Genomic DNA, 24,681 nt, shown 5'->3' with positions numbered 1-24,681 from the left:
TGAAAAATGTCTCCACATGGGGACCCACCTCCAGAGATTCTAATGTAATTGTTTCAGAGCAAGATTTGAATGTCAGTATTTGTTTAAAGCCCCCACCAAGATTCCAGTCTCACGAGGATTGAGAACCATTGATTTAACCAATCCAGAACATTCTGATATTCATGTTTTCATTATATTTTTGAGAATATCATTAAAAGTACATCATTTTGTAGTTCTAAAAGACCATTTAAAGACCTGTGAAAATCCCTCTTTAAATCTCAGGAGTCTACGGAACCTAATCTGAGAACTACTGGTGTGGATGGTGAAATTTCAGCTAAATTAAGTAGTCTTCTAGTATATTATGAAACTAAGCATTCTGCCAATTGTGAGGGCTCATCTATCTGCTTACACCCAGAACTCTGCCTGGCCTGGAGACATACAAATGAACAAGATCTTCTCTGCCACATATTGGGCTGGGCAGAAGGCACAGACAATTAACTAATGGTTCCAATATGAGGAGGTAAGGGCTGTGATAAAATAAGCACTGAGTGTTGCACACACGTGATAACTGGGTCCTTATATGGGGACCGATGTGTCAGCTGAGTCTTCAGAATGAGGAGGACTTAGCTGGGGTCAGAAGACGCGCAAGGGAGGAAGTTCACCATTCAGCCAACGGTGAGAATGTCATGAACCCACTGGACCTCTCTTTGCTAGTTTCCTCAAATGGAAATAATAATTCTAAGGAGTCCTGTTAATGGGTTAGGTTGTGATGACATAACAAGGAAGTTTAGAAATATTAGCTAATATTCCTTTCCTCTTACGGTATGTTCTTTTTTTTAAGGGAAACTATTTAGCAGTTTAACATTCTACTAAGATATTGGTATCAAGATCTCCCTGTTCTAATAAAAAGACTAGAACGACATGCAGGCCCTATATTTGGAAGAGCCTTAGATGCCCTTCCTCTGCCCTCAAGCCTGGCAGACCAAACTATCATTTAAAAGTGTGTTGACACTTGAACAAAGAAAACCACAGGAAAACAACAATGGAATACCACCAATTTTTTGAGCTCAGGCTTGAAATAAGATACTGTTTTTTAACGGGCTTTTCTTTCCCCTCAAGATACTCATTGAACAAGTAAAAGAGTATGTATGGTTCCCTGAAACATTTAAAGGGGACTTCAAACCGCCCTGTGACTTTGTGAGTCCAAACCAAACATGTCCCTGCACTTAGTTGGAAGGCCGACCTCTGGGCCTGGCCTTTTGCTGGTGGTCCCGTGGCTACATTTGCCTGCTCTCGGATTGAAAGGAAGATGGATAAACACACTCCTTTCTGTGAGTCCCATCTTCATCTGTCCCTGTCCCTCCCAGGGCGGCCTTGAGAGCTGCATCAACTTCAGTGCTTTCCCCAGAGGGCACGAAGTGATTTTTTATGTTGGGGTAGACTGAGGCTGCCTCAGCTCTAGTTTCTCTGAGTTTTTGCTTGAGACCTATTTTTTAGATTTTATTTTTATTCTGTCATAGGAGAAAGACAGCAATACTTCACTGAACTGAGTGATATCTGTGTCTTTGTAAGCTACTATTCATGAGCTTGACTATCACTTATGAAGGATTTACTGCTTTCCAGGCATTGTGTTAAGTGCTGGAAATGCAAAGTAGCCTTCGACAGCCTTACCTGTCAAAGGGGAAACAGCAGTAGTTCCTCCATTGTGGTTTATACAAAGTGAGGCACTTGGACTGCCCCCTGGGGCCTAGTGATGCTTCATCCAGGTGACCCAGTGGTCATACCAATAGTCATAATATTAGTAGTGATTAGGAAGGTAGTGCCTACTTTAGGACTTCATGGCCTCAAGATAAAGACAGTTATAAACAGGGAATTATTCTTTGTTAAAAATAAAGTTGTGATTTAAAAAAAATTAGATCATTTAAGAATACAAATTATATTATTAAAGAAATAACAATGCAAAGTTAACCAGCCATATGGATGTTTTGATGTATCTTATTGCAAAATAATGTAAGGGTTAAGAGCAAGGGCTTGTAGTTCCAAGTTCAAATCTTCTTTCTGTTACTTTTGAGTTGTATGACTTTGAACAAGTTGCTTAAATCCTTTGTGCTCTCTTTCCTGGTACATGACACAGATGGAATAGTACCTACTTGTCAGTACAGGTGAGCTCTTACAACAATGCCTGCTTAGACTAACAATCAGTTCGTGTTAGGTACTATTTTTTTCTGTACAGTGTGTGCATATATTCATATTTAAAGTTATGCATTTTACTGAATATTATACACATGTAGCCTCTTTAAAAATAAGATTTGAAATGGCTGTAAAATTATTCATGAGGGTAGAAAATCTTGTACATAAGAAATCTGATATTGTCAAAAACAAGTGATTTTTCTTATTTGCTGTTAGAAATAATGCTTTCTTTGCATTCTTTTATATGCCCTTTGCTCACTTTTGATATTACTATGGATAGATTTCTAGATTTTCTGGGTGAAAGAGTATAAGCATCTTTAAGGCTCTTGATATTGTACGTATTGCTTGCTGCTCCAGAAGGCTTGATCAACATTACACTTTTGCATTAATGTATCTCGTCCTGCGAAGCAAAAGACAGAGGAGCCAGCAGACAGCCCAATGCCCTCGGCTGCAGGAGATCCAGAGTCAGGAATTTCTACACGGATCATATTATAAACACCAGATTAAAAACATCCCAAGCTCACCCTTTTTGAAGAAATTATCATCTGAGAATTTTGTTGTTTTATACATAGGTGCTTGTTATATTCATTTTAATTTTTATGACTTGTTATATTAAGTTTAATTTTTTTGTCTCGCCACAGACACTATGTGGTGAGCTGCTTGGATGCCAAGCAGTCAGGGTGCACAGAGGATTGGCATTTATATCTTACCTTCTGCCTTTAGTCCCTTTGCCACTGAAATTTTTTTTACAAAAAGAAAGATGAGAAGATGAATGGCTGAAGTGCACCTGCCTTTAAAAACTCATCTAGGGAGGGACAGCCTGGCTCCTCCAATGATTTCCTTTGCTCAGGGTTCTGAAGCTTCATGTGATTGACATGACCTTTCCAGGTCAATCCTGAGCAGGAAGAAGCAGCTTACCACGTGACCCAGTGGCACTCAGTTCTCCTCCTTACCTGGTGATCAAGGGGCTGCTGGTTCAAAGAGGGCCCTGCTTAATCCCATGGTGGCCCCCAGGGTCAAGTGCAGTCTAGTCTCCAGATTCTCCCCATCAGGAGCAGACACTGGGCTTCATGATCCAGCTCGGAACAACCCTCAGCTGTGAGGATGGCTGAGCATAACCTCGGGAGGGGACAGGCAGGAGCAGTTAGTTTATTCTTTAAAATTGGCATCGACGACAGTGACAAATTAAATCCAGAATGTGAATGTCAAGTTCATTTGCACCTTGCCAGGTGAAGCATTTGCCGATTCTCTTGGTAAAGCAAATGTTACTCTTTGAGTGAGATAAACTTCACGTTCAGGAAAAACCAAGCACTCAGCACTTTCTGGTAAAACCTCAAGGCTGTGCTTCTTTTGCAGTCCAACTTGCAAGGCCCCCGGGGACAGTATATTGTCCGCCTTGGAAGCTGACAATACAGTGTCAGCTTCTTTTGTACTTAGTTATGCAGCTCAGATTGTGTGACATGTCACAGGTATTTCCAGCTAAGAAAATTATTCTCAGGAGCTGTAGTAACAAATTTGTTAGCTCCTTTTCCTGATAAAACAAGCCTTGAAGGGTTTCAGAAATGTAAACAGCCCAAGGGATGATAGAAGTATTAGGAATGATTAATAATTAATATCTCTGTAGCAAGCTCCTTATTCCTTAGAGTATCCATTCACCAACTAATTCTCCCCACCAGCCTGGGCACTGACAAAGATTGCGAAATAATAGGAATGAAAGGGACTTGGATTTTGTAATTTGAATAACATTTTCCTCGACCAAATTACAAAATCATACATGCCCAAGTCAGAGAGCTTGGAAAAAACAGAAAAACCACCAAGAAAAATAATGTCCCAAGGAATCGTAATTTCAGCACAGAAGAGTCATCATGGTTAATATTTTGGTGAAATTTCTTTTCTAAAGAAACTGTTAGAAGATCCGTGTGTACAGCAGGAAGCCCTCTCTGCTCACCACCTTGTTCCCTGTTTTTTTTTTTTTAAATTGATTTTAGAGAGAGAGAGGTAGAAAGAGAGAGAGAGTTGTCATTTCATGTATTTATGCATTCATTGGTTGATTCTTGTATGTGCCCTGACCAGGATTGAACCCATGGCCTTGTTATATCAGGATGATGCTCTAACCAAGTGAGCTACCCATCCAGGGCATCTTGTGCCCTGTCTTTTGAAAAGCTAGATTGTTAGTAAATCATTCCTGGAAAATTTTTGGTTTTCTCAAATATCTCAGGTAGGCAAGTCCATTAGCAATCATTTCTAGTTTCTCACAAACTTGAAGTTAGGAAATTCTTCATGTTGCTTTTGAACACTGGGCCAGGAAGGAGGTATATTTGGGTTCTAGTTGAAACTCTGCCACTTATTTACTGACCACAGGGTGACCTCAGGCTAGTCCAGCCCAGCTGTACTTCCTGGAACCCCTCCCAGCTTTAGCATCCTCTAGTCCTTGTTTCTTAGCCGCTCTGAGCCTCTGTTTCTCTATGAGTCAAACAATTGGAGTGGACCAGCAGTGGCGAAGATTTTAAATGAAATTTTTAAAATTTTATTAATTTATTAATAGACAATTTTCAGAGCACTTGGGGGTTCACAGAAAAACTGAGTGAGAGGTACGGAGAGTTCCCATGTGTCCTCTCCCTCTCCCCACATGCCCTGCCTCCCCCACTATCAAAATCCCACAGTGGAGGGTACATTTGTTAGCATCAACGAACCTGCATTTATTAAATCTATTATCATTCAAAGTCCAGAGTCCACCTTAGGGGTCCTTCTTGGTGTTGTACATTCTATGGGTTTTGACAAACAGATAAGGGCATGCATCCACCATCACCATATCCTACAGGGTGGACTCACTGCCTCCCACATCCACTGTGTTCTGTCTACATGGCCTTCCCTCCTCCACTGGTCTTTCTTGTATCTCCATAGTTTTACCCTTTCCAGAATGTCATACGGATGGAGTCATATAGTGTATGTTCTTGTTTCAGATTGGCTTCTTTCACTTAGTAATATGCATTTAAGGTTTCTTCATGTCTATGATGGTTCATCATCACATTTCTTTTTAGTGCTGAATGATATTCCAGTGTCTGGATGTAAACCATCGTTTATCCATTCACCTATTGTAGGACATGTCAGTTGCTTCTAAGTGTTGACCATTGTAAATACTGATGCTATCAACATCCATGTGCAGATTTTAGTGTGGACATAATATTTTAACTCCTCGGGATAGGCATCAAGGAGCATGACCGCTGGAACATGTAGTAAGGGTATGTTTAGTTTTGTAAGAATCTGCCGAACTTTCTTCCAAAGTGGCTGTACAAGTTTTCATTCCTGCAAGCAACAAATGAGGGCCAGTTTCTCCATATCCTCACCAGCATTTGGTGTTTTCCATGTTCCAGATTTTGGCCATTCTAATAAGTGTGTTGTGGGGGTTCACCGTTGTTTTGATTTGCAGTTTTATAATGATATATGATGTGGAGCATCTTTTAATATGCTTATTTGCCATCTGTGTATTTCTTCTTTGATGAGGTGACTATTCAGGTCTTTTGCCCATTTTTAACTGGGTCATTTGTTTTCTTATTGTTGACCTTTAAGTGTTCTTTGTATGTTTTGTATGATGATCCTTTATTGAATATGTCTCTTTGCAAATATTTCTCCCAATCTATGACTTGTCTTCTCATTCTCTTGAGAATAAGATTGATGGTTTCCAAAACCTTCTTCTGCTGAAGGCTTGTGTTCCAGAGAAGACTTAGAGTCACTAAGATATGGGGACATAGAGCAGAAGGTGGGAAGCTAAACAAGCAGGTTCTAGTTACTCACATTTCTCCTTCTTTAATCAACGAAGTTTGACTTTGCCCAGTTTACATGTGAGTATTTCCCATGAGGCTCACTTCCACTTTAAAAGAGGTTTGGATTCTCAAAATGGTTTGAACACCACTGAACTAGATGAATTTAAGGTCCCTTTTAAATCCATCATTCTGGAATTCTGTAGCTTTTGGGGGGAATATAATAAAACCTTTCTTTCCTTAAGGAAAAATGAGATAAACTTGTCTTGTGACATTTTTGTCACAAAAATGTCACAATCATGTGACATTTTTCATGCAGTTTTTATCCACTGGAGTGCTCACTTGAAATGATGGAACTGATAATATCTAAAGAATATATATATGTAATTGAGCACAGGCCTGCGAACCAGAGGATCGCAGTTCAATTCCCAGTCAGGGCACATATCTGGGTTGCAGGCCGGTTCCCTGAAGGCCAGTTCCCAGCAGGGGATACACGAAAGGCAACCATACATTGATGTTTCTCTCCCTCTCTCCTTCCCCTCTAAAAGATAGATAAATAAATAAATAAATAAATAAAAAAGTAATTTATATGTGTGTGTATATATATATATATATATATATATATGATCTATATGCCCACTTACCTCTGAAATAGTAATTTTTGACAATAATTATATATTTAAAAATAATCCAAGAAAACTATCAGCCACTTCAATTCTCTAGCTCAGAGAAAGGGGAAAACCATATCTGAAACTTTATGGCTCTGTGGCTATATGTGAAACTTTGGGGATAAACATGCAAATTGGAACAAAAAAGGTAGAACCTTCATCTATGGCAGACAAGTGCTGAACATCACAGGGTATTTATGCAGTGCTATTCAAGTCAAGATCACGTGAACCTGTGTATTTAGGCCAATTGTGTGTTCTTAGATAGTATGTCATTTTTTCTTCTGGATTTGAGGTTAAATCAGACAAATATTTAATAATGTCTTGTAAGCATTTACATTTACACTGATACTGTTTAGTGCCTTGGCAGAAGAGGACTTATTCATTATTTTCTTTATATAGTACTTATTCCACAAAGGATTTGAAATGACTTACTAAATTTTATTCAGTGTAAAGGGAGTAAGCCAGTAATTGACCAAATCTGTAAAAAAAGGAAGAATATAAATAAAATAATAAATCCAAGAGTCAAATTAGCACACAGGAGTATATCTGCAGAGCTCCCAGGAGTGGGCCACAGATTTGGCTCTAAACTTCCTTTGCTCGGCCAAAGTAAGGAGAAAAACACATTCCATTGTAAGGTTCACAGGCTTTCAATAAAAATGAAATAAACTAGACCAGTTGTTCAACATAACTTTCTTCGAGAAATCTCTACAAAGTCTGTTTCTCACAACTGGAACTTGATAAGGATTGTGCAACTGAAAATTCCAAGTGTTTTATTCTCTGGTAAAAAACGAGGGTGCAGATATTTGAGGTTGCCAATCAGGGGAAGATCCATATGTTTTGATAATCAGAGAGGCAGTAATTAGGGCTAAAGGCCTCCTATGAGAAATGTTAACTACTCATGGCGTTGACAGAAAGAGCTCAAGCCCTTACTATTGCATCAACAAGGGTGAAGGTCAAGGGCTGGGCTAAGGCATTGTAGGCAGGAAGATGCATAATGTGGAATAGGGAGTATCCAAATGCAATTTCATCACATGATGAACCAGATCAAGCCTCCAGTCTGCCTGTTCTGAATCACTCTCCTCCCTAAGTGTCTGGTACAAATGTTCAGGTGTTTTCTGCTCACTGCTGCTATGTAATAAATCATCCCAACTGTTAACAGTTCAAAAAAAAGTTTGGATTCTGTTGGTCATGAATTGGAATAGAACACAGAGGGAATGGCTTCTGTTTTCTCCATAGTTTCTAGGGACTCAGATAGAGAGATTCCTCAATTAGGGGTAATTTGATAGTCATGAGCTGGAGTCATCTTGAAGTGACTTTATTCACATGCTGGCAATTGATACTGGCTGTTGGCTGGTATATCAGCTGGAACTGTCAACTGGGATGCTTGTCTGCAGTCTCCCATGTAGCCTGGGCTTGTGCACATACTGGAGCTCTATCCTTCCTATAGGTGGTGAGGGATCATGAAACAAGTGCCCTAGTTGACAAGGCAGAAGCAGCATGGCCTTGAGTGACAGCCCCTTAGAAGCTGAGAAACATCACTTCCAGACTCTATTTTTTGTTATTATTATTCTCTTACAGTTATCCCAGTTTTTCCCCCTTTGCTCTCTTCCACCCAATACAAGCAAGTCATGGGGTCCACCAAGACTCCAGGGAGGTATGTAGGTTATAGAGAAACATGTTGGACGAGGAGCATGTTGTCATCTCAGAAAAATACAATCTGCCTCCAAGTGTAAGAGCCACTTCCTGTTCTTTGTTAATTGTTGCTTTATTGTCCTTGAAATGCCAGGCAAGAAAAGCTGAGGTCCTGGAAAATGGATTCATCCAGGCTGTTTCGGCCTGCCTTTCTGGGAAAACAAATGCAGCCCTCAAGACCTCCTGAGACCAGGCCAGCTCCTGGAACTCCGAGGTCCTCAAGAAACCTGTGAATGGACTTCTCTGTAATTGACAGGCTGCACATTTCCATCACTGTCTCTTTAGAATGTCTTCTCTTTGACTTCACAACCCTACTAACTGACTGTTTAAGGCACAGGAAAATCAAACTCTGGCTGTTTCTTTTTTAAATCTATTTATTTATTTATTTTTAGAGAAAGGGGAAGGGAGGGAGAAACATCAGTGTGTGGTTGCCTCTCATGTGGCCCCCATTGGGGACCTGGCCCACAACCCAGGCATGTACCCTGACTGGGAATCCAACCTGTGACACTTTGGTTCCCAACCCGCACTCAATCCACTGAGCTACGCCAGCCAGGGCTTGGCTGTTTCTTTATGTATTACAGATATAACTAACAAAAATAAATCTCCTAAGTAAAATATGGATTCATGATGGCTTTGTTTTAAAAGATAAAAGGCTAGGCTACTATTTATTACAAAAATTAAAAACTTCAATTTTGCATATAAAAATGAGACGCATGGCTGCCACTTAAATTATTTTTTAAAGTGTACACTTAAGATTTCTTCTCAAGTCATTTGAATTAGTTCCTCAGTTTTATTACCTGGAAATATCACTGAGTTTTTTTTTCCTTTTAGTCTGTTTAAATGTATTGATGCACCAAGTAGTCATCTTCTAGAACAGGGCTGTTCAACCTGCAGCTCATGGGTTGCATGTGGCCCAGGATGGCTATGAATGCTACCCAACACAAAATCATAAATTATGCATGGACATTTCTTTTTTGCTCATCAGTTTTTGTTAGTGTTTGTGTATTTAATGTGTGATCCAAGACAACTTTTCTTCGTCCAGTGTGGCCCAGAGATGCCAAAAGTTTGGACACCCCAGCTAGAGCATCTAGCAGATTTCATAAAAACTTGTACTAAATTGATAAATGTCACCGAATCATTAGCATATGATTTCATAGTCATCTGTGCCAAGAGGGTGCTCGTGGGCATATAATGAAGCCAAATAAACAGGACCACTGTTTTCTCCTGTAAGGTTCTGGCAAGAACTCTTATCTTCACTGTGATCCCTGTCACTGAGACATCTTAGAAGGGAACTTGGATGAGTCTGTGATGTTACAAATACTGGTGTCACCATAAACATTGTTCAAGGACTATTTTATGGACAGGTTCTTCATCTTCCCATTAAATAATCAGCAGTAGAAGAATGGCAGTTTCCTGCCTATGGATAAATACTGCTCAGAGCAATACTCTTTTTGTTCAGTTCATGAAATGAGAAGTCAGCTCCTGCATGGCATCAAGCAATCTCTTTGAAGTCCTCAGTAATGGTGGGAGCTGCATCTCTGAGCCATGACTAACTGAACATTCCAGTGTCCTGGGCTTGCCCCTTGGTTCTTTAACTAATCGGTTGTTATGAATTATGTTAGTATTTTGAATGAATGGTTAACATGACAGGGAATGTGAGGTGGTTCTAAACTCTGGATCACAGTTTCTGTGACAAAATATGATAGTATTTATACTTTGGAAGGGAAATAACTTCTAAGTAAGTTATTACATAAGTAAACTATGCAGCCCACAGCCTTAGAAATGTGGGAAATGGCAGCAAAGAAGGCATACAAGTCATCCCTGTGATGTTATCTCTCCTTACACAAATGTATTCACTTATTCAATCAGTAAACCATAAAATATTTATCTTGCACTAAAGTAAGACAACTTCTATAACAAATAAGTTCCAAAATGTATAATGGCTCAAACATTATACAGTAGAGGCTGATTTCTTGTTTACTCAACAATGCTGGGCGCATGAGCAGGTTAGTGTCAGAGCCTCTTCCACGTGGTCATTCAGGGACTAAGGGCTCTGGAATCTCGACTGGGTGGTTTCCAGGGTCTTCCACTGTCACAAAGGAGCAGACAGGGGGAAAAAAGCAGGGAGGGCCACACATGGGGAGGAAATACATGGAGAAGATTCTTCAAAGTCTTTTTTGTGTAATGATGCACAGAAAAATGATACATTCCATGTTTTGAAGATTTTACACTTTAGTGCCTACTGAAATAGAAGCCATGGGAGTCACATGAGTCATGGTGCTAGCTGTGCACCAATGGGGACTGCTTTGGAAAGACAGGTATCAGAACTCCACTCTGAATGCTCAGTCAGAGGGTTTGGGTGGGACTCTGTGGGAGATTCTGAGAGGCAACCACATTTGAAAATCACAAACCTTAGAGAAAAATCTCTTGGAATTGCTAGTAAACAATGCCAGTCTAATAACACTTATGCATCCCTTTGAATATCATGAAATTAAATAAATATATAATAGTTTATCTATGCACATAGTTTTTTAGAAAAACCAATGTAATTTCATAACTGTCATGCAAAGGAGAAATGATATGAAACTAATTTAAAATAAAATGATATGTAGTTCAATGTGATGACCAGTCTTGACTATGGCAGAAAATATAAGGAAGTAGTAAAATGCTTCCATGCATCATTTGTAATGAATGTTTGGATACAAGATGTTCAGGAGTTTTTGTAAGTACAGGTGTATGAAAAAGCCAAAGAAGAGAGAGGACCTGACTAGATAACTAAACACTAACCAAAACCTATTTACATATGATAAGAAGGAAGACATTAGATTTACTAATAGCATGCCAATGAAAACCAGCCTTTCAAAGAATCATATAAATAAAACAAAATAATTTTGCAAATGAGCTAGGCTTTATCATGTGTATTATCAAAGTAACTTCCTTCATTGTGATACGGAATGAGGAAGTGCCCAAGTGCATAGAAACATATAGTCTATTTTAATAGGCTGCAACATTCAAGGCGAATTTTCATTCTCTGGAACTTACAAAAGTCATAGCCTTTAGAGTAACCATGGAGAAGAGATGATGGATTAGACAAAGGAAATGATAATACATCTAAGAGTGATCAACAGTGTGCAAGAAACCTCTGGGGGCAATGTCCGTATATGGCAGAGAAACAAGAATCCCCAAACAATTTTAATAGGTAGTTTTCACAAAATAGATTTTTTTAATCACGATACAAAATTATTTAAAAACACATAGGGGGCAAGCACACAATATTTCATTGAAATCTACAGTTTGACAATAGTTGATTCTAATTTTGTTTAGAAGAGCCTTGCATCTCTTCTACATATGTACAACCAGGCGTATTGCTGTTTTTCAGTACAACTGCACCGAAATCATTTTAACTGAAGTGGGAGAGTTTATGTAACACATTCAATTGGCAGACTGCAGAAAGTCAATAAATTACTTAATTTTGGAAAAAATACAATTCATTCCATTTTAGTTTCCCTCTTTATAGCCAACTTGCATATTGGGCCTTCATGTGCAGTCTTGTACAAGATTTTCAGACTTTTCACCACAAATTTTTGTTTGCAGTGGGGTGGGTTCAGGAGGACATTCAACACAAAATTCCTTCATTTCATTGTCTGGGGCATCCTGCACATTGTGGGACATCCAACCTCTCCCACTAAGTGGCTGTGGCAACCATGAGCTGTTTGAACACTCAACAGGGGCCAGCACCATCCCCAAGAAGAACAGCAGTCACAGGTGGAGCACAGAACAAATGTGCTATTCATCAAACTGTCAACTTTGAAGGCCCTTCTGAACAAGCGCACTATTTGCTTGTGAAAGCAGTGCTGAGCAGGTGCCCCAAAAAGCTGATCTGCCAATTAATCACTGGGTGAACAGGAGAGGTAAAGAAGTTCCTTTTTATCCGAGTTGAGTGATAGCTTTCTATTTCAGACCAATCATTGTGGACTTGTTTTCTTCGCTGTCTTTTTTCCTTTGAGTCATTTCCTTTTATTTTGGTCAACCTGCCATAGACTGAAGGACAAACCCAGATCCTCTGTCACCTTCTCTTTTTTGAAAAGAAGCACTGTAGCCTTGCTTGAAGAGTTTGTCCTTCTGCATCTGGTAAGCTATGGGCCTCAGCAGTCCTCCCCTCTCTAGGAGCAGTTAAATGTGCCTCTCTGCAGAGGTTGGGCTGGCTGGACACCCCTGGTTCGCTGGTTGCATTACTGTGTCCTTCCTGGCATGTCCAGGTGCAGGTGGGCACTGCAGTGGTCATGCCTGCCTTCCCCCAACTTCTCCAACTCCATGCCTCCAAGAGTGTTGCAGATGGAGAAAGCTTCCCAGGGAGTGGAGGGCACAAAGGAAGGAGGAAGAGAGCATCCAAGCGGAGTGAGAGGAGCTGTCATTGAGACCCCCCCAGAGTGAGGATGATTGGACTGCAATCTCATATATGGGGTGTCCCTGCGGCCTCGCTGCCCATTCCTTGCTGCCACCAGATTCCTCCACAAACTCTTCCTGCAGCTCCCCATGTCAGCTGCAAGATTCAGAATATGCAGAAGCTCAGATCTGCCAACAACACTATATGACATACAGATAATTTTTTTCCATCTTTGGGATTTGGAGCAACCTTGAGAGTTGCAAAAGCTGGCCTTGTCATGAGAATGTTTCTGAAGGTCATAAGTGTCTGATCCTGGGAAGCACAGCTGTCTGGGGCGGCAGAGACCACCTGGGATGTGGAAGTGACCAGCAGCCCCATTTTGCTCTCACCAGAGCTCCTGAAGCATTCTGGGAATTTGGAACTTTGTTGTTTCTTCCGAATGGCTCTTTAGGAGCAACAGGCAGCAAACATGGACCACACTTGACCTGAATAGCTCAAAGAATGATGGCTGCAATTATTGGCATTTTGCTAGGATTGTATTTCTAATTCTGAGAACATTCACACAGCTAGGAAGCATCTGCGGATGAGGCTAAGATGATAGGCTGCGTTGGTGCCAAAACAGGACTAGAAAAACAGGCTTGTTCTGAGAATGGCCTGCCTCCCAAGAGTCATGGTTAAGAAAATTCTTTCTCTACAGGCAGTATCTGCTCTTAAGGCATTAACATTTAAAAGAAAATAAGGCCTGGAACCTTTATCATATAATGTAATACATGCACACAGTAGGCTCTCCACAATAGTGCACTGAAGGACCAAATCTACATGTTCATGTGTGCACATCAGGGAGGGGGAGGCTTAGCAGCTTAAGAGGAAACTTCACACCCTGGAGTCGGGGTGCCAAGGCTCTTACCTCCCTTCCAAAGGGCATAGTGCAGTGCTGGCCCTCAGGACATCTGGGATTGTAGCACATTCTGCTTTAACCCTGTGTGCAAGAGTAGGGAGGCCAACTGCAGTATGTTCCCAGGCAGGGACATCAAAGCTGTTTGCTCCTAGAACAACAATGGGATTATTGGTGAATGAGGCCGGCATCCTGGGTGGTAACTGAAAAGAAGTTGGTAGAAAATGGATCGTCCAAATTAGATTAACCCAGCTCTGTGGCCTAGGCAGATTCCCAGGGTGCCCAGCCAGACATAAGGCCTCTAGGAGTTGTGAGGCTGGAATCTGTGTGATGACACAGAGTGTGGTGAAAGGCAGGGTTGTGGGGACTCAGCAGAGGCCACCCCGGGCCCCCAAACCACTGACACACACTTTCCCTGACATCTGTTGCCTCCGGGCCAATTCCAAGGCCATTGGACGTCTGCCTGTTTTATAGTGGATGCATTCTTTCTTTATCAAGAACCCACATTGTAACATAAGTGAAGGAATCCAACAGTTCTTTTCTATCCCACTGTGTCTGCTGTTTACTCACTTTGTGCTCTCTTTGCTTTGGATCAGAGCGCTTCTGTGCACCAAAAGCTACGTTATTGTATTCAGTTGCACATAAGCCCAGATCCTGACCAGTATGGTTTTGTTGTTGTTGTTGAATTTGTCGTAAAGCTTAGCCATTTTCTGTTCTGGGCAATGACAACCCTGTTTACTATGAGTTCCTCTGTGTAAATGTTTTCCCCATTCTAAATCTGCAGGCTGCTGTGTGAGTCACAACTCATCTGCACATTACCACTACAGTGTCAGGGGATGATAAACTTAGGAGCCTCAATTTGAAGGTACCAGGGAGGATGAGGGGGAGAAGAAGAAATAAATCTATGAGAGCATCAGTGGGCTGAGTAGAAATAAGACTGAAAAAATATGGCTAAGTATGTACCATCGGGAGAAAATATTACCTCATCTGCTTCCCACGAGGTGATACACGAGAATTAGGCAGAAGGGAGCTTCTTATGGAGTATTTACTTGACAGACAGATCCATTCTTGTGGTCCCAAGAAGAGAGGAATCCATCCTGACCTCCTCCTGATCTCAGTACTTTTCACTTCTTTACTAATCTTTTGCTTCTGGCCCTCGGGCTGAGCTCACAACTTGGTTGAATAGTCAGGATTCTTTCAGTGGCAAGTGTGAGAAACCCAACTCACACTGTCTTAAACCAAAAGAGAATTTATGTATTCATATGTTAGAAAGGATACTACAAACACTCTATAGTGAAATAAAAAATGTAAGAAGCAGGACCATGTAACTGGAACCAGGGTTCCCCCCTCTCCCACCAACTGGCACCTCTACTTGGCGCTGGAATGCTCTGTTCTGCAGACAGGAGCTCCATGTGCTACAGGAAGGTGCCGCTGGGTGAAAGTCCCGGATTCTCAACCTTTCGGCTCAGCAGTCCTGGAGGAGAGAAGTTCTACCTCGTAATGCCCTATACAATTCCAGGGAAAGCTCTGATTTTTTTTGCCTGGAATTGTGTGTGGCAGCTGTGAGGTAGCTGGGGGCTGTTATTGTCCAGAAGACTAGAGTAGCCTGATTGGTTCTGAGTCTCCATGTGGCCCTGAGAGCAGGATCTAGGGCTAGAATAGAGGAAAGAGGTAAAAAACATGCCTAACAGTGAAAAACAGCACTTTCTACTGTCCTCTGCACCACCCCCTCTAAACCTCTCATTGAGGGTGAGAAGTACCAGGGCCCTAGACCTGACCTGAAAGGTAACAGTAAATTAAATCCCACCTGGAAAAATGGCCTGTGAATCACTTATCAAATCGCTTTCTCTGTCTGTGTGGCTCACCCAGAGGTCACTTATCTATAGAGCATCTCCATTATAATGACTGCATATGGAGTCAGCTCACTGGGGTTCATTCTCAGCATTGCTCTCTCCTGCTGATTGACTTATCTTGGTTATTGTGTCCCTCTGCCCTTGGTTTCTTCATTTGAAAAGGAATGATAATTTCCCTCTCACAAGGCTGTGATCAGCATTAACAGGATAGTTTATGTTGATGTCAAACCTGTCAGAGAAGGGGGAGCTAGTGGAACCGTCATGGCCCCAAGGCTCCCGGTGCCTTTCCTGGGATTGTTGATGACAAAACCTGGCTCACATGTAGGAATTTTGCATAGTTGCCTGGATCAATGGGTCCCAACCCCCCCCTTGTTGTGTGAGGGAAGGACACTGACTCAGTATGATGCCCCACGCACACCCTCAGTCTCCTCGACTTCATCCTCTTTGAGTTTGTCCCTCACCCTCTCTCTCTGTGCATTCAGGAGTGTACACGTTTCTGTCAAGCACTCTGAAGACTCTGGAAGAAAAGGACCATATCCACCGTGTCCTGGACAAGATCACAGACACGTTAATCCATTTGATGGCCAAGGCAGGCCTGACCCTTCAGCAGCAGCACCGGCGCCTGGCTCAGCTCCTCCTCATCCTCTCCCACATCAGGCACATGAGGTGAGGCACCCTTGGGTTCCCCACTGGACAGACATAAAGAAAACAAGCCCCCAAACATAGGTGGCAGCTGGCCCAGGAGGGGCTGGTGTCAGGATGTGGGCAACAAACTTGGAATTGTTTCTGACATGTAATAAAATTAGTGCTTTGGGGGGATGGGAGACGGAGGCTGTAAACCTGTCCAGGACTTGGGGCGAGTGTCACGGAGGGCCTCAGGGAAGAAGTGACATTTATGTTCAGTTTGCAGCATGTGCAAGGTCTCGTGGGGGTGAGTGTGCTGTGTGCACGTGGGGCAAAGAGGGCAGCTGAGGTCATTCACTTCTTCCCACTTCGTCAGGAAGGTCTCTGAGGTCCCCCATCCTCTGAAGGCACTAGGCACGTCCACTGTGGTTCCTGCGTCAAAATCTCCTTACTTCACTTAGAAATCCTGAACCAGAGACTCCGTGCCCAGATGCAGCAGGGAAGGTCAACGTTACCTGCTCCATCCCTCTCAGATCTCTTCTTGCCACCCCCGCTGCCACGACCCTTGTCCAGGCCACACTATGTCCTTCTGGGGTTCTGCACCAGCCACGTAACCCTTTCCCCTGCCTCCAATCTCCATCCTTTCAAATTCATTCTCCATAATGGAGAGTGACCATCATAAGCGAAAATTTGATCCTGTTGTTTCCTTACTTAAAACCTTGAAATGGCTTCCCATTGTTTTAGATAAAAGTGGAAATCCCTTTGTTTTGCTTGTATTACTTTTTTATGCTCTAGCCCCTTGCTTAACTTTGCAGGGCTTCCTCTCACTCTGAGCTATAGCCATAAAGGACTCTACCGCAGGCTGCAGATTGGCTGGGCAGCTCTGCTGGGCTCCGTCACACATCTGTGAGTCAGCTGACTGCAGCTGGACACAGCTGGCAGACGGCTCCATGTTGCAGGCATGCAGATTGGCCAGGTGCCTCAGTTCCTTAGCCTCCTGTCCCCACAGGTTAGCTGGGACATATTATTTTGATAGCAATGGCAGAGGCATAAGAAAGCAAGCCATGTTGGACAAGTGCATTTTAATACTTCAATTGAGCTACATCTACTAATATTCTATTGGTCGAGCAAGTCACGTGATGAAGTCCAAAATCAAAGTCATGGACACATGACACAGGGACTCCATATTTCTGAACAGCAAGCTGATCTATCACAGCTTAGATATTTTCTTCTGGAACTGAGGATAAAGAGCCTTTCTGTTACAGACAGTCAAAGTGGCCTCATTTTCACACTAAGACAACATGTAAGTTGGCTGGCCAGAGGCTGAGTGGACACTGTTCTCATGAACAGAACTTGGCCTGCAGAGACGAAGAAGGTGGTGGATTTTTTATTCCACGAAGGCCACAGAAATGAAGTGAAGGGGAGACTGTGGGGAAACAGTACCCATGTGTGACCCTGGGCTTACACTGGGACCTCAGGAATGAAAAAGATTCCTTTCCTTAGTGGCTGTGAGGGAAGAAGGACCAAGTGTCTGGAAAAGGTCAGATTAAATTTTCAGGGACTTTCAAACTATGGGTCAAATGGCAAGATATTTTTCCACTGAAGTCCCAGGTACTACCCTTTGTGGAGAAAACCTTACAAATTACTAGCTTCTTGAGAAAATAAATGTAGCTTTCTTTTGTTGTGTACTCCATAGTGCCCTGTATAAAGCCTCATATATCATATATGCTCATAGCATTATTACTGAGTGAATGAATGAATGAATAAATTATTTAAGGATTTCCCTTGTCTTGTGAGTTTGTAAGGGCTTCTACTTGGCAAAGCTTGGGAGAGAGTGAAGGTAGTCTCTGTTTTCAGAGTTCCCCCTAAATTCCTGTCTCACAGATGAAGGTCTCACCTTGGCTGGGCAGGGTAGGTAACTGCATTTGTAGCACACGTTTTCAAATCTTTCCTGTTTCTTTGGATGAATATTACAAAGACAGGAGTGGGCAATGTACCAGAATTACATAAGCCTCCACCACATTTTCTGGCTGAGACCATATACTTTTCCTTAAAGAAATGCGAAGTTTTTACTCTGAGCTAGGAATTTCAAAGATGTTGTAGAAACCAAGTACTATAGATAAAGATTTTTATTTGTTGGTAGGCATTGCTGGATTTTCAAATCTAGTAACTGCTTTTTCAGCATTAACAAACCTAATTATTTGATACCCAATATATCTGCACTGAATTTACAGGCCCCACTGGTCTGACTGGAAATGGGTAGTTGAGGGGAACGGGTGAGTGAGTTCTCTGGAGCTGCTCTCGGAATTGGGTGAAAAGCTGGAGTGAAGTTGTTATTCTTGAAAGCTTTGATCTCTCTCTCTCTCTCTCTCTCACACACACACACACACACACACACACACACACACACACTCACACTATTATTTTGATGCCTCATTGTGCTCTATCCAAATCACAGAACTCTATTTTGTCAAGCTTGGAGGCAGCCATATGTGATTACTCAGAATTTGACACCAGGCTTCATCTGATTATAAATGTGATTCATTAGGTTGCACGAGCAAGGCAGTGTCAGAACCAGGGGGCATGTCACGTTAGGGCCACTTTTAAATGAAAACAAATAAACACAAACCCAACAAAGTGCCACTGGAACCTGTCATGTAGGTTGGGTCGTAAGGCCTAAGCAGCTTTGATGCTGTGCTTTCAGGGCGGCTCTCCAGCTGAGCTGACTTTCCCCTGCTGAAGATACAGGTAGATTCTAGGGCATTCTCTCAGTCCTGCCTACTTATGATACTTTTTAAAATTTCAAGATAGATAATAGTTGTTCTATTTTTTTCCCTGGTAGTGTGTTGGGGACAGAGCAGAGTTGGGGCTGGTGGAGGAAGGCAGAGGAGGAATGTGGTAAGAGGAGAAAGGCCATGTGCCCACGTTACCCTATGTCCATTTACTCCCTATTTTCTGGGTTTTTACCCCGTTCTCCACCCTGGGGTAGGCCTACAGGATGGGCAAATTGCTGCCCCTCATGGAACTGGCAGTGCGTATGTTGCTGTGTGTGTGCATGAGCATGCACTTAGGTGGTCAAGAATAAATATAAATATAGACAAACATAAGTAGAAGACTCTCAGGTAGGGAAGGAGGAAAATAGAGTAATATCCAAAGGGACAGCTGAAGCTCAGGAGATTGAGGCTGTGGCCATCAGGGTGGCAGAAGGCCTTTCACAGGGGCGACATTTGAAGATCTTAGGGAAGCGTGTACCAGACGGAAGGAACAGTGAGTGCAGGTACCCTGAGTCTGGAAGTAAAGGGAGCTCCATTTCTTCACGAGACAGCCCAGAACTGGGGTGGCTCTCAGGGGTGCGTTCGGGGAGAGGGGTTGGTGGAAGTCACATCAGTTGGACCTTGCAGAGCTAGGAAAAGACTATTAGGTTTTATTCGGAGTTCAGTGGGAAAGCGGTTGAATCAAGGGGATTTCTTGAACTGTTTCCCATGTTTCAATAAACACCTCCTGTTTGGCTGTATATCTCATCTGCTCTCTGTTGAGATAGAATGCTGATAGGAGAAAGTAGATTATTCTCATTTGATTTAGTAGGAGGGAACAAACCCTAAAGTGGTTCTTTAAACAGGCAGCAGGACTGGCCTGGGTCTTTGGAGTTTTCACCTTCGCCGTCCAGGAGTCTCAGAGCCTGGGGTTTGTGGTGGTCTGAAGCAGTCCTCTCTCTGTGTCTTCCCACCCACAGTAACAAAGGCATGGAGCACCTGTACAACATGAAGTGCAAGAATGTGGTGCCGCTCTACGACCTGCTGCTGGAGATGCTGGATGCCCACCGCCTGCGCTCCCCCACCAGCCGCGGGAGCGTCCCCATGGAGGAGCTGCACCAAGGCCAGATGGCCACCGCGGGGTCCCCTTCGTCGCATTCCTTGCACACGTATTACATCAGTGGGGAGGCAGAGGGGTTCCCCACCACAATGTAAGAGCTCCCTGGCCCCACCAAGTTTCCGAGAATCCCTGCAGCCTTCTGCCCACGTCATCCACCACGATAGCAAACTCTGCTCCTGAACGCACTCCAGCATGCAACCACCACTGTGGCTTTACAATATGAGTGGCCATTCGTTTGCTTGCTCAGTTCTTAGCGGCACACCTTCTTCTGGGAACAGCCAAAGGGGTTCCAGGGCTAAATTCTTTGTAATGGCTCTCTTTCTCCCTTTGCTCTATTACTAAGCATAAGGATTCCTGTAGCCTTTCATAACTGAACTCAGTCTAGGAGCTGGGGCTCAGATGAGCCCGGGCATTTGAGCTCCTTGTTGAGAGCCAGGCCTGGAGAGTGGACATTTCACTTCCGTGAAGCACTTTTTAATGAATCTAAGCCACAGGAAAGATATGGGAAGTGGCTCCTTTAACTGCTGACTTGGAGAAAGCTAGATCGAGGGTTTATTACAGTGTCCTCTTGTATTCCTATAGTAACATATCATTTTATTAAAGTAACACTTTATTGCTCGGTTGCTTGACTATAGCCGAATACTCGGTGATTGTCTATTCATTTCCCTGTATAGGAATACAGGATGCACACAGGGAAGGAAGATCCTCTAGCTGTCAAGACTTTGTCAACTGAATACACTGCACCTTCAGGATTGCTGCACACTCTCACGCTGGCTTTTGAGAGCACTACGTACAGGTCTTGGGTCCCAGTTAATTCCCGCTTCCCATAGACCTATGGGAAAACAGCAGGCTGATCCCAGTTAAGTCACCTCCCCATATGCCAGCGTTCCTGTGAAGGATAAAATTCTTGTGTTTTTTTTTTTAATTTTTGTTTTTGTTTTATAAAAGAGAGCCCTCTTCCCCCATGGCCTGCAGTTAGTCCACTTCAGGACCTGTTGCGGTGTGGTCTCACACTTACAGCAGGGGGCGCTCTGCTTGGATCTTCCTGGTGTGTAATTTACACTGAACATGAATTAGTCTTGTGTAGAGTGCCCAGCCTGTGACCAAAAACCCTTTAAATGAGTGGGCACCCTAGTGACACTGTAAGCCCTGGGGCACTGGGCTAAAATAGTAAATGTACATGACCGTTGTAGGTACTAGAGGACAGGGAGGAAAGAGTTGACACTGGATGAGCCTGTGAGGCTCAGGGTGGCCCTGCCATAGGCTGCAGCCTCCCAGGAGTGCCACACTGCACTGCGGGCTGCCCTGGGGTCCATGGGGCAGCCCTCTCCTCTCCATTTCGCCATGTGACCCTGATTGGACAGCTGTATCCCTGTGGTTGACCAAGCACACTCTGAAGCCAGGGAGGGGGCCGGGGAGTGCAGTACTCTGTACCCCGGCACCTGGGGCCTGCCCAGACTACACGTGCCCTTGGTTATTTAGACATCTTCCAAATACAAAGGTTTGGGCTTGGGGGAGTGGGGGAAGACAAAACTTCCCCCAGAGCTCATCTCATTATACTGTATAACCCAGAAGAGTGAGACTAGAACTGGGCCACAGGAATCTGTTGACCTATAGACAGAAAAAGAAAGTCTCACTGCAGCCACAGGGCAGCCTCGTCTGGGACCTTTGCCTGTTGGGAGAGCAATTACGGGTTTCCTGTTCTCAGCTGAAAAGGAAGCTTAGTTTCCTCCAGTGACCTCAGCGTCTATAATCTGAACCCTGCTGAGAGGTGATGTGTCAGCCGATGACCTGGCTAAGCTTCCAGGGCTTCTCTGGGGATTGCCTATTTCAAGATGTGGATTTCACTCATTTCTAATTGCCCGGTCGGTGGTCACTAAGGGACTGGGAATCAGGAAGGGCAAAATTTTTTTTAAAAAGGAGTAGTTTTTTCCAGATATGTGCATCTAAATTTGGGGGGCAATTTTATGTATTGTCATTAAGAATATGTTTGGAACATAATTCTTTTGTTGTTGTTTTGTTGAAGAAGCACCTTCTATAGTATAATATATATATTTTTTGAAATTGCAATGCTTGTTTATCAGACAATTGAATGTAGTAATTCTGTTCTGGATTTGATTTGACTGGGTTAACATGCAAAATCAACAAAAATATTCCGTTTTTTTTTCTTTGTATGCAGTCATTGAGGCCTAAGTCCTGGTGATTATTCATTTAAATGAAGATCACATTTCATATCAACTTTTATATCCACAGTAGACAAAATCGCACTAATCCAGATGCCTATTGTTGGATATTGAGTGATAGACAATCTTATGTAGCAGAGATTATGCCTGAAAAGGAAAATTTATTCAGGGCAGCTAATTTTGCTTTACCAAAATATTAGTAGTAATATTTTTGGACAGTAGCTAATGGGTCAGTGGGTTCTTTTTAATGTTTATACTTAGATTTTCTTTTAAAAAAATAAAAACAGACAAAAAATATTAGGACTATAGATGATATAATACCAGCTAAATCCAAACAATGCTACAGTGGAGGGTTTTACATTATTCATCTGATGTGTTTGTATTCATATTAAGATACTACTATATGTGAAATGGGCAGAGAATACCAGAAGGCTGGAATGTTAGCCCAGGACTCTCAAGTGATTATAGAGATCTCTTTTTATTCTTGTTTGAAGTGCCACTAATGGACAGCTGACACTTTGCAGCTAATGTTGCTGTCGGGTGCAGGGAACATGCTGCGTTTGCCCTCCACGATGAGGCAATGTGGAGTTTAAAAGACATGATTGGCCTGGGGTGGGGATTGGGGTGCTGTGAGGAAGTGGGTTCAGGAATTTGGAGAATGGGAAGTACGGTAATAAGAGTCTGGAAAGTATTGTAGGCAGGTCAATACTGGTGTCTGGGGTGCACACCAGGGTCCAGACTTTGGCCCTGCAAACCACAAATAACTAGCACTATCTGACAGCCATTTCTAAAATGACAGCTCGAGGTCCAGGGGAGAACTGGTGGCATCTGCAGTCCAGTCTGAGGACTAGCCAGCAGCCTGTGTTCCTTTTGGCCACTGCCAAACTCTAGGCTTGCTGTCACGATTCTGTAATGCAGTCATGCAACAATCAGAGAGGCTAGTTCATCCAAAGAGAACACCCCACGTAGGTTACAAAATCCCTAAGGAAGTGCCATCTGAGACTAGTTCTCCCTAAAAACTTTGTAAGTATGTTGAGCCAGGTCAATATCCCATGCCTTTCCAGGGCCAAACAAATAAGGGACTTACTGATAAATTACTTTTGGTCCCATTCAGGTATTCTCACCTGTTAAAATTTTATAGAGTCACATGACCATTGATGTAGGCCATTGGTGTAGTGTACCCCTAGATGGAACCCATCCCAGATATTTTTCTATTCCAAATCTTATGCCAACTCTGAGATGGACCGTGCATCCTGGAAATGGTCACTAGGGCCAAGAGTCATGTCTAATATTCACCAGCAAATCTGCTTTGGGAGAGTAATTACTGAAGGCAAGTTGAGTTATACACTAGCTTAGGAGGTGACCATAGTCAAGTCTTGGGAGGATGGCCCAGATCACACCTTGCACTTCCTTAGGTGAACTCCCTGCAAATTTACCCTCGGCTGTAGCAAATGAATTTCACTGCGGTTCCAGACACCCATCTTCTCATTAGTGTGACTACTCTAACCGCATTTCCTTTCCATTTGGATTTAAGTGAGAGTGGCCTGTTTCTAAGTCATTTTCAATTGTTTTCTAAGTAACAGCTGCCTCTATTATGGCACTTCAATTTTTGCACTGTCTTTTAGATATTCAAGAAGAATTTCTATTCTTTTTCTCACATCCAAATGTGCCTGAACTTTTAAAATATGTAAATGCTGCCATTTTTTTAACCCATCTCGAGTGTGTTTGCACATCGCTGTGTCCCCTGGAGACAACATGCAGCCCCATGAGCAGGTGCCTGAGACACGGACCCCTTTGCATCCACAGAGAGGTCATTGGTTACAGAGACTTGAATTCATAAGTGACATTATGCCAGTTTATGTTCTTTCATGATTTAAAAATAATGCTTTTTGTGCACTACATACTCTTCAGTGTAGAGCTCTTGTTTTATGGGGAAAGGCTCAAATGCCAAATTGTGTTTGATGGATTTATATGCCCTCTTGCTGACGCATACCATTATCGATGTGATTCTGTTTTGTTGCAGCTTTGCTTTGTTTAATGAAACACACTTGTAAACCTCTTTTGCACTTTTAAAAAGTAAAGAATCCAATGGGATGCTTAAGCACCTGTAAACAATTTTCTCAATCTAATTTGATGTTCAAATAAAAAATTAGACAAAAGCAATAGGTGTTTGTTTTTTTTTAAAGCTCCATTTCTTGCCAATGCTTCACCACTGACAACCTAAGACCAAGACGATGAACTGCATCTCTAGAGCACAGTGAACCCTGACCATCAGTCGGATGGATGCCAGGCTCCTGGCCCACATCCATGAGCCCCTTCTCTTCCAGGCACAGGAGGAAGTGGGTGGATACTGGGGTCAGGCTCACCCAGCCTTGCTTCTTACTGCCCCCACATACAGGTTTTATGATGGAGCTTCCACTTGCTCATCAACAAAATGGTTTCAGGAACAGCTAATTCACAGGGTGGATGTGAGGAGTATATGAAGTGCTCATTAAAACTATAGTTTTTTTTGTGATGCCTTAGCCCAGCCCTTTCCTGTGAAGGAGAAGAAGGAAGCTTGAGAGTATTTTTTTATG

At 42.7% G+C, this 24,681-nt stretch overlaps 1 protein-coding gene across 7 annotated transcripts in view; it reads left to right on the top strand.

Annotated features, from left to right (window-relative positions):
* Positions 1 to 24,252, top strand: part of ESR1 (estrogen receptor 1) — a 370,527-nt gene extending 346,275 nt beyond the window's left edge. For all 7 annotated transcript variants that reach the window (XM_053668791.1, XM_053668796.1, XM_053668793.1 and 4 more), the window contains 2 exons: positions 15,908 to 16,091; positions 19,783 to 24,252. In XM_053668791.1, the coding sequence (XP_053524766.1) occupies positions 15,908 to 16,091; positions 19,783 to 20,017 (419 nt within the window). In that variant the 3' untranslated portion in view covers positions 20,018 to 24,252. The remainder of the gene's footprint in view (positions 1 to 15,907; positions 16,092 to 19,782) is intronic.
* The last annotated feature ends 429 nt before the right edge of the window (positions 24,253 to 24,681 follow it).

Source organism: Artibeus jamaicensis, unplaced genomic scaffold, assembly GCF_021234435.1.
Source record: "Artibeus jamaicensis isolate MK-2021 breed Jamaican fruit bat unplaced genomic scaffold, CSHL_Jam_final contig_497, whole genome shotgun sequence".
NCBI classification, from domain to species: Eukaryota; Metazoa; Chordata; class Mammalia; order Chiroptera; family Phyllostomidae; genus Artibeus; species Artibeus jamaicensis.
Note: the sequence above shows the minus strand (reverse complement) of the source record. Positions and strands in the feature narration are given on the sequence as shown.